We start from the raw sequence: 11235 nt of genomic DNA on the forward strand, positions 1-11235 counted from the left end.
AATTGGCTAGAAGATAACCTAGTTTATAATCTCTGTTTAAATTATTTGGAAATTTTGAAGGTAGTAAGCTTAATTATTACTATTATTTATCTATTTGATGCGTTTGGTGTTGGGGGAGAAAATAAATCAATTCTCTTATATTAATAATTTTAAAAAAACAAATACATAAACACACTATAAAATACTCATATATGCAGCAGGACCCACACACATGATAACCTTTTAGACACCAACACATAAACACCTAACATTATTTACTAACTATAACATGAGAGCTCTCTCTCTCTCTCTTTCTCTCTCTAGGAGCCTACTCTTCTCAATTGAGTAGCTCTTTCACTCACACCAACCGAGAGCCTCCTTGGAGCTCACTTGTGTAGCTCACCAAGCAGGGAAGCCAAAGCTTCCTTTTATACTTGACAAAGTCGGTTGCTTTGGCCTACTCAAAGCTTCTAGACTTCTCCACTGTGTCCTTGCTCTCATCCTCAATTTTAGATATTTTTTCACAAATTCCAATGCTCGACTTCCAACCAAGTATATCAAATATACTAGTTAATTCTAGAATCTTCTAAGTCAATATTGATCCTTCATTTGGTTCTGCCTTTATTCTTCCATATACTTCTAGAAACGCCCTCAAGTTTTTTTTCCACAGTCAAACCATTTGCTAAACTTCACATTTGAACCTTCAAAGTAATTAAGCCACGCCCTTTCTCCGTATCTCTCACCGTCCAAGTAATGGCAGAAGGAGCTATAATCAGTGTTGTGGCCTCCATCATCAGACTGCTTGGTACTCCAGCATTTAAAGAGCTCGGAAACTTTTGGGGTCATAAAAAGAAGTTTGAGAAGCTTGAGAAAACAATGAGCTTACTGGAAGCAGTAATCCATGATGCAGAGGCAAAGCAGGTCGATAGCCATCAAATTAAACACTGGCTTCAGAGGCTTGAAGATGCAGTTTATGATGTTGACAACTTGTTGGAAGAATTTCAGACTGAAGCTTTAAGGCGTCAAGTGATGTCTGGGAATGAAGCCACCAAGAAGGTACTCACTTTCTTGTCAAACTCAAACCAGATTGCTTTTCAAGTAAAGATGGGTCTTAAGTTAAAAAGGTTAGGAAGACACTTAAAGGTATTAAGGATGATAGCATCTTTGGTAAATTGATACAACAAGTCCACCTAGAGCCACATACTGAGCATGCCAATAACAGAGAGACTCACTCTTTTGCACGTGATGAAGAAGTAATTGGGAGGGATGACGATAAAAAGAAAATTATTGATCTTTTGTTGTGTTCTGATTCTCGAGATAAGGATAATCCTTCATTCCTTCCCATAGTTGGTATTGGTGGACTAGGAAAAACCACACTTGCTCAGTTTGTTTACAATGATAAGAATGTTGAGAAATATTTTCACCTCAGAATGTGGGTTTGCTTATCTGGTTCGTTTGAACTGAAAATAATTCTTGAGAAAATGATTAAATCGATAAAGAAAAGAGCTTCTGTAGAACAAGGCCTTGACCTGGATCAGTTGCATGGTTCTGTAGAACAAGGCCCAGACGTAGATCAGCTGCAGGGTTCTGTAAGACAAGGCCTTGACCTAGATCAGTTGCAAAACTCACTTCGCCAAACGCTAAATGGAAAAAGATATCTTCTTCTATTAGATGATGTATGGAATGAAGATAGAGAAAAATGGCCTAAATTAAGAACCTTGCTAATGGATGGTTCACGTGGTAGTGCAGTATTAATAACCACCCGCAACATGGACATTGCCCAAATGATGCAGACTATTAAGCCGTATGAGTTACAAGGTCTAGACCCAAATAAGTCTTGGTCTTTGTTTAGGAAAGTGGCATTCGAGAGAGGACAAGAACCTCATAACTCAAACATTGTAAGAACAGGAGAGGAGATTGTAGAAATGTGCAAAGGAGTTCCTATTGCCATAAGGACGATCGGAAGCATATTGTATGGCAATAATCTAGAGAAAGAGTGGGAATCCTTTAAGAATAATAAACTTGCAAAGTTATCTCAACACCAAAATGATCTTTTACCCACACTCCGATTAAGTTATGATTGTCTTGCCTCTCATTTGAAGCATTGTTTTGCTTATTGTAGATTGTTTCCAAAAGATCATGTCATTGATGTACAAAAGCTGATAAAACTCTGGATGGCACAAGGTTTTGTTAAGTCCTCTAACCAAAACAAATGTCTAGAAGATATTGGTTATGGTTATTTTGTAGATTTACTTGGGAGATCTTTTTTTCAAGAGGTTGAGAAAGATAGGTTGGTTACCATAAAATATTGTAAAAATGCATGACCTTATGCATGATCTTGCAATTTCGGTGGCAGGGGATCATAGCATCATGGTAGACAAGTATCCGGAGAATGAAAATTTTCATGAAAAGATTCGTCATATATCTTTGAATATTATATCCAAGTGGAAGTCATCAAACCTCCCAATGTCCTTTCTTGAAGGAAAAAAGCTGGTACGCACCTTTCTTCTAATAAGACATGAACTACCAAGAGTAGAGAGTCTTGGTGGACAGAGCTGTGAAGCAATTTTATCCTACTTAAAGCTTATGCTGGCCTCGGTTTTGGAGGATATGTATATATGGGTGTTACCAAACAGTTTTGATCAAGTAAAACACTTGAGATACATTGATCTTTCATATAATATGATGGAGAAGCTACCAAATTCTGTAACTGGACTGTACAATTTGCAAACCTTGATTCTCACTAATTGTCCATACCTATTGAGCTTACCTTGAGATTTGAAATATATGATCAACTTAAGGCATCTTTTGATATATGGATGTGAGAAATTGAGTCATATGCCTAGTGGACTTGGTGAATTAACTTCTCTTATCACTTTAGATCGTTTTGTCATAGCAGACAACAATTCAAAGTCGAAAGATGCTGCAGGGTTAGCTGAATTGAGACGCCTAAACAACTTGAGTGGACAATTATTCATTGAGAAGTTGAGCCATAATCTGCAGGGCGATGCAGCAAAATCAGAGGCTGCAAATTTAAAGGAGAAAAAACATCTTCAATCTCTCTGTTTACGGTGGAGTGATGATGATTCTGATGACAGTGATATTGCACAGCATGATGATGCAGAAGGTAGTGATATTGCCCAGCATGATGAAATCTTGCTGGGAGGCCTTCAGCCACATCCAAACCTAAAAGTATTCCGAGTGGAGTGGTATATGGGTGTAAACTTTGCAAGTTGGCTTTCTTCACTCAGTAATCTTGTAAGTTTACATTTATCATCTTGTAAAAATCTGCAATGCCTCCCATCCTTGGATCAGTCCATGAGTCATCTCAAGGAACTTAATCTTTTTTCATTGACTGCTCTAGAGTATGTTGTTAATTTAGAAAGAGAATATTCGTGGGCTTCAAGAGAACCAGTCTTCCCGCGCCTAAAGATTCTTCAAATAAGGCATTGTCCAAATCTGAAGGGATGGTGGAAGAGGAGTGGGCCCATTGGTTTAACACCAACATCCATCATACACCAAAACCAACCTTTTTTCCCTTGTATTTCATTTCTTTGCATACAATGTTGCCCTAATTTAACTTCCATGCCATTGTTTCCAAACGTCCAATATTTATATCTTTACAAAACTAGCTCTATACCATTACAGCAAACTGCAATTTTGATGAAAGCAGTTGTATCATCTTCATCAACCCCACCACTAGCCTCTACTTTTTCGGATTCAATTTTCAATTCCTTTGCCCCAACCCCTCTCTCCAGATTGCAAGCCTTGCAACTTCTAGAAACGGACGCTTTAAAAATTTTGCCAGAGGAGATAGTCAACCTCTTATCCTCGTTGCAGAATCTCAGTGTTGGATACTGCCCCAATTCGACATCTTTGCAAAGTGGAATAGGCAACCTCTCAACACTTGGTAGTCTAGAAATCAGTGAATGCCCCAATTTGGTGACACTTCCTCAAGAGATATCCAATCTCTCGTCTCTTAAAAGTCTTCATATTGAAAGGTGTTATAAGTTGGAATCAATGCCAGGAGAGATGCATCGTCTCATCTCTTTAATCAAACTACACATTTCTCAATGTCCCAATTTAGAATCATTACCAGAAGGGATAAGCAATCTCTCATCTCTGGTAGTTCTTTCTAAGTTGGTATCACTGCCTCAAAGGATGCATGGTCTCACCGCTTTAAACGCTCTCTCCATTATACGATGTTTCAATCTAAAATCATTGTCAGAAGGAATAAGCAATCTCTCATCACTTATATATCTTACTCTTGGTGGATGTCGTAAATTGGCATCATTGCCGGAAGGGATAGGCAATCTCTCATCACTTCGATATCTAGCTCTGAGTAGATGTGATGAGTTGAAAACATTGCCACAAGTGCTGCATGGTCTCACCTCTTTATATGAATTAGGTATTGAACGATGCTCCAATTTAGAATCATTGTCAGAAGGGATAGCCAATCTCTCATCGCTTACAAAACTCGTTATTAAAAACTGTCGTAAGTTGGCATCACTGCCGCAAGGGATGCATGGTCTCACCTCTTTAAGAAAGCTAGATGTTGGAGGATGTCCGAGTTTGAAATCATTGCCAGAAGGGATAGGCAATCTCTCATCACTTGAATATCTTTATCTTTCTGGAACATCACTCCCACAATGGCTGCATGGTCTCACCTCTTTAAAGAAACTATCCATTGATGGATGTTCCAGTTTAGAATCATTGCCAGAAGAGATAGCCCAACTCTCAACACTTGAATGGTTTACTCTTTCAAGATGTGATAAGTTGGCAACACTCCCACAAGACCTGCATCGTCTCACCTCTTTATACTATCTATCCATCCGCGAATGCCCTCTCCTATCACAAACAATCAAAGAAAGTAGACGCGGCCTCAGCTCTAAGCTTGTTCGTATCCCCATAGCTTATCTAGATAGGAAACGCATTCATGCACACTGCTATCCAACTTGTATTATATGGCTATCCAACTTGTATTATATGGGTACGTTAATTTCTATATCTTGCTTTCTTTGTTTCTTTTCTTTATCCTTTGATTTTGCGGTTAAGTTCATGGAGATAAAGCTCACTTCGTCTTTTTTTTTTGGTAGGCATTTGCAGATGCTTAACCAGTTGCATCCAGCTAACTAATTAACTATCCAAATCCTGAGGAGTAGTAAGCACTTCTTTCCCTTCATTTCATTTCATTAACTATAAAGATATTATGTCCTCTTTTTTTTTTTTTCCTTGTATATTATGTTCTTATTGATTTTATATGTTTTTCAATACCTCATTAATTAACTTTATATACCAAATGTATGTTATTATATATTTTATATTCCAAATATTATCAGAATAAAATTCGTTAGTCTAAACCATAACCATTTGCATTTTCTATTAATCTATAGGAATTGTCCATTAATTTATTTTCTTATATTCAAATTTACGTTTAACCATCTCATTTTATCGAGTATATATATATATATATATACATATTATAAAATTTAATAAAATGGTAGAAAAAATAAAATAAAATTTAAACAGATTATTTCTGAAAAGAAAAAAAAATCGAATCATTAAAACTCTATATCGAAAATTATCTAATATTAAATGAGTTAAGAAATGTAAAAACAGTAAAATGTGATATATTTGAATAAATGAATATAGTTTATCCGAATAAGAAGTAAAAGAAAATTTTAAATTTCATAAGTTTAATACGCCAATTAAAAAAAAAATTTCTTTTGTTTATTTTATAGAAAATAACAATAATAATAATAATAAATAAATAAATAACTCTTATTATTGATTTTCTCAGCTCAAAGCAGAAAGCCAAGTTTGCCCATTTCTCCTGTTCGCATTTGGTTCCGCCCCTCGGCGGGGATGGACCAAACTCAGAATCTCAGACCACAGTTCACTCCCTGGAGCACGACGTCCTCTGCGTCATCTTTTCCTTCCTCGACCTCTTCGACCTGTCCGATGCTCTGTCATCTACAAATCCTGGTATTCTTTATTCTCTCTGCCTCTGCTTATATATATATATATATATTTTTTTTTTTTTTTTCAAATGGAGTGAATGATAAAGATGGGTTTGTTCTTATTTTCGTGAAGGAATGCGGTTATGAATAAGTCTAAGTTGCTGCAACTGTTCTACTACAAGCAGTAGCAGAGGGGTCTTGTAGGTGTTTGTTTCCAATAAGTCTAGTGATTTAGAAGAATCGTTGAACTTATATTTGGATGGACTTCGTAGATTGGCTTTGCAAGAGGGTGTTATTGATATTGATTATTGATCAAGGGAGAGACTTTCGCTGGATAATGTCCTCTTATTGAGTTTTACTGTCTTTTTTTTTTTTTTTTTTTTTTTCCTTTTTCTTTTGTAATCCAATTATCAAGTACACAACAATGCTAAAGGTGAAATATTTATCAAATTCCTTGTTGTATCATCGAAGATTTTTCATATATCATGTTCTAATTTCAGGTCTCGTATTGAAGTTTTATGCTTTGTATTCTAATTTCAGGCCATATACAGATAGACCAATAAATTTCCTGACCCAAAAATTAAAAAAATAAAAAATAAAAAATAAAAAACAAAAAATAAAAAAAGAAGAAGAAGATAGACTAACAAATTTGTGGGTGCATATACTCTGTTTTATGCAGGGAAGATATCATTTTTATCTAAACTTGATTTCTTTTAGGGTGGATCATTGCCGAATGAAGATGGGCTTATTTCTTACCTGCGTAGGTGAGAAGGTGTTTTCCCCCTGATTTTTTTCTTTCATCCTTGTCTGGCTTCCTTCCACCTTTCACTCAATTTGCCCTGATTTCTCATTTTGAAGTGAATGTTTCACAATATCTTTGCACCATAGTATTCCAATCCTGAGACAACCCCAATTGTCAAACTTATTCATGAGAGCAAAGGTGAACTTGAACAAACAAATTTCTTGTTTGTAGTTTTATATGTATGTGTAACTTTCCGCAGTATGGTCTCTCTCTTCTTTTGAAATACATGGCATGATCATTTTAACATTCTATTTCTTCCATCACCTTTTTCTTAATTTGGATTTATGACGGCTGAAGATGAAATGCAAGTGTATTTTTTTTCTCTAACGTTTGTCGTGATTAGTTAATAATTGGTGTTATTAAGGTTGAAAAATTCTTATGTATCATTTAGAGGTTATGCATTATGATTTTTTTATTTACATTCTTGTAGATTGTTGGTTTGGTTGGCGCTCATATATGTATATGGATGTGAAATGGAACAAAGAGTAGTTTCCCCTGAAGGGAGGCCACCTTTTCAAAGGGTTTATGTATGTGATTCGTTGCTAAATGTTCTTATTAAATTGATGGTCTTATATTTGCTAAGTTATTTACGCAGCATCCTGTGTGCAACGTAAGATATATTGATAAAATTGTTTATCGGCTTTTGTGAAATATATATATTTTAAGAATAGGAGTATGTTGTATTCATGTGAGATCCATTTGTTTTCAACTTTCCCTGCAGGCATTAGGACTTTGCCTTTCAACATAAGTTCTCACTAAATATTTGCTGGGTCCACCTCTGGACATACTGGACCTTAGGCATGTAATTATGAGCTCTCTGCTATCTTGACGGTCAGTTCCAGAGTAAATTAACTATTAGGTTTGCATTCTGGGCAGGCCCCACTTAGTTCTTACTAAGTATGAAACTTGCAATTGAGCGACCATGTTCTGTTATGTTATTTCCAGGACAAGGAGAAGATCATGGGAGACAGGATCAGTCTCAATGTTCTGTAAAACTACTTCAGAATGATAAATCAACTATGGTTGTTTGGTTGGTGGAATAGATGTGGTGTGTTATGCATTTTGAACCAGAATGCCGGTGAAAATTGTCTCTAGCATTATCTTGGAAGGCAACAGATCAAATTTTCAACACCCACATGGTGCCCTTGAAAGATTAAAGCAAGAAGGATTAAGAAGATACTTGCTTTAACAGCATTCCAAGAAGTGCTCGACTACCAGTATCTTGCTTGGCTGTCAGGATGAAGAAAGTTGCCACCACACAGAAATGTAGGTAAAACTGAGTGTGGAAATTCAACAAGTAATTTAGAGCTCAATGTTAAATACAAGGAAATTGATCTTGTATCATTGCTATTGTTTCCTTGCATAGAAACTATTAAATATATCATATGCCGTTTGATTTTCATATGCTATTTTGTGGATAATATCCAGAGTAAACCAAACTCTTAGGTTTTCATTCTGATCAGGCACTACTATGTCTTTACTAAATATGCAACTGGAAATTGAGCAGCCATGTTCCGTTACCTTATTTGCAGGACAATGAGAAGTTCTCAGAGACATGAGTCAGTCTGAACGTCTTATATTCTGTACAACTACTCCAGAATGATAAATCACTATGGTTGTTGGTGGAATAGATGGTGTGCTACGCATTTTGAACCAGAACCCAGGTGAAATTGTTTCTAGTATTATCTTGGAAGGCAATAGTTCAAGTTTTCAACACCAACATGGTGCCATTGAAAGATTCAAATGAAGAAGGCTTAAGAAGATACTCTGGTTAACAGCATTCCATGAAGTGCCCGACCACCAATATCCTTCTTGGCTGTCGAGATGAGGAAAGTGAAAGTTGCCACGACACAGATAACTAGGTACATCAGAGTGAGGAAATTCAACAATTAATTTAGAGAACAATGTTGAACACTAGGAAATTGATCTTGTATAATTGTTATTGTTTCCTTTCATAGAAACTATTAAAATATCATATGCTGTTCGATTTTCCAGATCCAATTTCCACCCTTTTTTCATGCATCTTATATTTCCATACTACATGTTTTTTTTTTTTTTTTTTTTTGTTGGTTATGTATATTTTGTTATTGATTTTTTAACTATTAATATATTTTCTCCATCATTTACAACGTTGGTTGGTTGGTTAACAAAATTAATGCCTATAGCATTGCTCTTACCATTATATATGCCAAGTACCGCAACTCATGGAATCTCTGTAAATTTATTTATTTATTTTGAAAAGAGTATAGCTTTGCTTTGAACTAACTAAAATAAATAGATTAATCATTATTATTCGAGCTAAATGAGTTGTCCTGCCGCTAAAACGCCTACCTATACTAAATTAGACCTCACAAAATGAAACATTGCTCAGTTTTCTAGAATAAATTAATTAGTCATCAACTTATTTTTTGTTCCATCAGAGATTACAGTGCGACGTAGCCCCCCAACTTCAAATGAGGCTCCCGTCCTACTGCTGTTGGGCACCATTTGGGAAGTAGGATATGAAGTAGGATATGGTGGGATTAGAATTGAGATTGGGATTGCATTGAATAAAAATTAGTCCAGTTTTATATTTGGTGTCAACAACATTAGACTATTTCTTTTATAGTCGTTAATAAAAATGAATATAAATTTTCAATAACTTATTAATTTTTTAATTAATCCAAGTGATTTAAATAAGATTAATTTTTTGTCCAATAATTTTTTTTTAAAAAAATTATCTATCTAGCTTATTATATGATTAACATTAATTATCCAAATTATATATGTTGATTTGAAAATCCAAAAAAATTCTTAAATATAATTGTTATATTGCTAAAAAAATAAAGTAAAACTGAAACATGAGAGGAAGAAACAAAGTAATACGTACATATATGTATATATACACACACACACACACAAAGAGAAAGGTTAAAAAAAAAATCATGGAAGGAGAAATAAGATTAAAAAAGATTTTAAAAAAAAATGAAAGCTGAAGATAAAAAGAAAAGAAAAAAAATAAAAAAGTAGAAGATAAAACATAAAAAGAAAACAAAACAAAATAAAATTACAAATAACATAGGGGAATGTTTGGTTTATAAAATAAATATAGGAATAACATTCTTATTCAATAGATTTTATTTTTTCTATATTTGATAAGTTTTTGAATTTGACAATAGCTATTCCATAGGAATAAATATGCTTCCATTTAAATGAATAACAATTACTTATTAAAACCTCAGAATACCTATTCCTATATTTTAAATTGGATAAACTTTAAAATATCCTTATCAAATTTAAATTTAAATTGATTATCACATACTAAAAATATATAAATAAATATAAAAATTTTAATTTTAATTAATTTTTACCAAATTTGAATTTTTTAGGAAAAAAATATTTATAAAGCCTAAATTTTAATTTTAAATCAATATTTTTACCATATATATAAATAGAAATTATCAATTATTTTTTTATTTTCTATTCTTATGAATAACTATTTTTATTTTTAAAAAAATATATATTCCGTACACCAAATGTAGATAGAAAATAAAAATGACAATGTGAGATAATTGTTAAAAAAAAAAAAGAAAACAAAAACAAAACAAACAAAAAAACCCTGTTCGTTGAGGGGTTGACAAGAAAAAAATAAGAAAAATGGAAGGTAAATTTCTGATAGAGCGGGGTAATTTTAACCCAAGGATAGATGTGGGATAATTTTATCATGCTAGATTGGAATAATTTTATCCCGAAATAGATGCGAGATAATTTTATCCTATTAAAGTGGGGACAAGCTTTTTTTTTTTTTTTTCTGTAGCAAACATAGAATTAGAGCTATTTGATCCAAATTTCAATTTTTTTTCTTTATCCTGCCCACTAAACGGGCTCTTGAAGAATTGCCTTGCCTGATTAATACGTGGCTGTTGATTAAATAGTCAGTGCATCAACAGCTTGATACTCACGGAAGTAGTTTATCATTTGAGGTCAATTGTCAATGCCAACTTTCTACTATTTATTTTCGGACTCCCAATTAAAATGATTGGCTAATAAAATTCTCACATGCACATTTTTTTGATTTGGCTTAACGTTACTAGTACTAGAGCTTTCAGTCTCATCTTCATATTCTCCATAACAAAAACAGAGCTAAACTTCCCCTGTAAAACCTTTTGACAATATTCAACCATCGCCCCATGCTAATGGCAGAAGGAGTTCTCTTCAATATTGTTACTTCCATCACTTGAAGATTGGTTCCAGCAGCTTTCAGAGAGATGTTACAGTGTTGTTGGGGACTCAAAAAGGAGATTAAGATCCTTTTAAATTTATCCAAATATTTAAAAAAAATCCCTTTTTATTTTGTATTTTTTTTATCAATCAACCATCAGGCCCGGCCCCATTTTATTCGGGCCCCCAAAAAATATTTTTTCTATAAATTATATATATATATATATGTATATATATATATATTTATTAAATAAAAAATAAATTAATTTATACATATATATTTATTAAATAAAA

General features: G+C 33.7%; 1 protein-coding gene and 1 long non-coding RNA gene across 7 annotated transcripts; both read left to right on the plus strand.

Annotated features, from left to right (window-relative positions):
* The first annotated feature begins 732 nt into the window (after positions 1-732).
* On the plus strand, positions 733-5115 carry LOC132800697 (putative disease resistance protein RGA1). The gene is made up of 4 exons (XM_060814921.1): positions 733-1035; positions 1104-2269; positions 2781-3237; positions 3628-5115. Exons 1-4 carry the CDS (start codon positions 733-735, stop codon positions 5113-5115), a joined length of 3414 nt encoding a protein of 1137 aa, XP_060670904.1.
* Positions 5116-5793: 678 nt separating this feature from the next.
* Positions 5794-8735, plus strand: LOC132800576 (uncharacterized). Of its 6 annotated transcripts, XR_009635720.1 has the most exons (7): positions 5794-5964; positions 6073-6703; positions 6798-6879; positions 7172-7268; positions 7463-7572; positions 7687-8007; positions 8274-8735. It is a non-coding gene; the product is annotated as an uncharacterized LOC132800576 (long non-coding RNA). The 6 variants fall into 6 exon arrangements; XR_009635717.1 differs by lacking the exon at positions 7172-7268; XR_009635721.1 differs by lacking the exons at positions 7172-7268; positions 7463-7572 and having other exon boundaries at positions 7618-8007.
* Positions 8736-11235: the final 2500 nt, after the last annotated feature.

This window comes from Ziziphus jujuba, chromosome 2 (genome assembly GCF_031755915.1).
Source record: "Ziziphus jujuba cultivar Dongzao chromosome 2, ASM3175591v1".
NCBI lineage: Eukaryota > Viridiplantae > Streptophyta > Magnoliopsida > Rosales > Rhamnaceae > Ziziphus > Ziziphus jujuba.

Bases quoted from the DNA above. Each gene is read 5' to 3' on its own strand.
- LOC132800697 (XM_060814921.1), top strand. From the start codon at position 733: ATGGCAGAAGGAGCTATAATCAGTGTTGTGGCCTCCATCATCAGACTG. The intron at 1,036-1,103 runs GTACTCACTTTC...TAAGTTAAAAAG, and splicing joins GGAATGAAGCCACCAAGAAG to GTTAGGAAGACACTTAAAGG. The intron at 3,238-3,627 runs GTAAGTTTACAT...ATACCATTACAG, and splicing joins TTTCTTCACTCAGTAATCTT to CAAACTGCAATTTTGATGAA.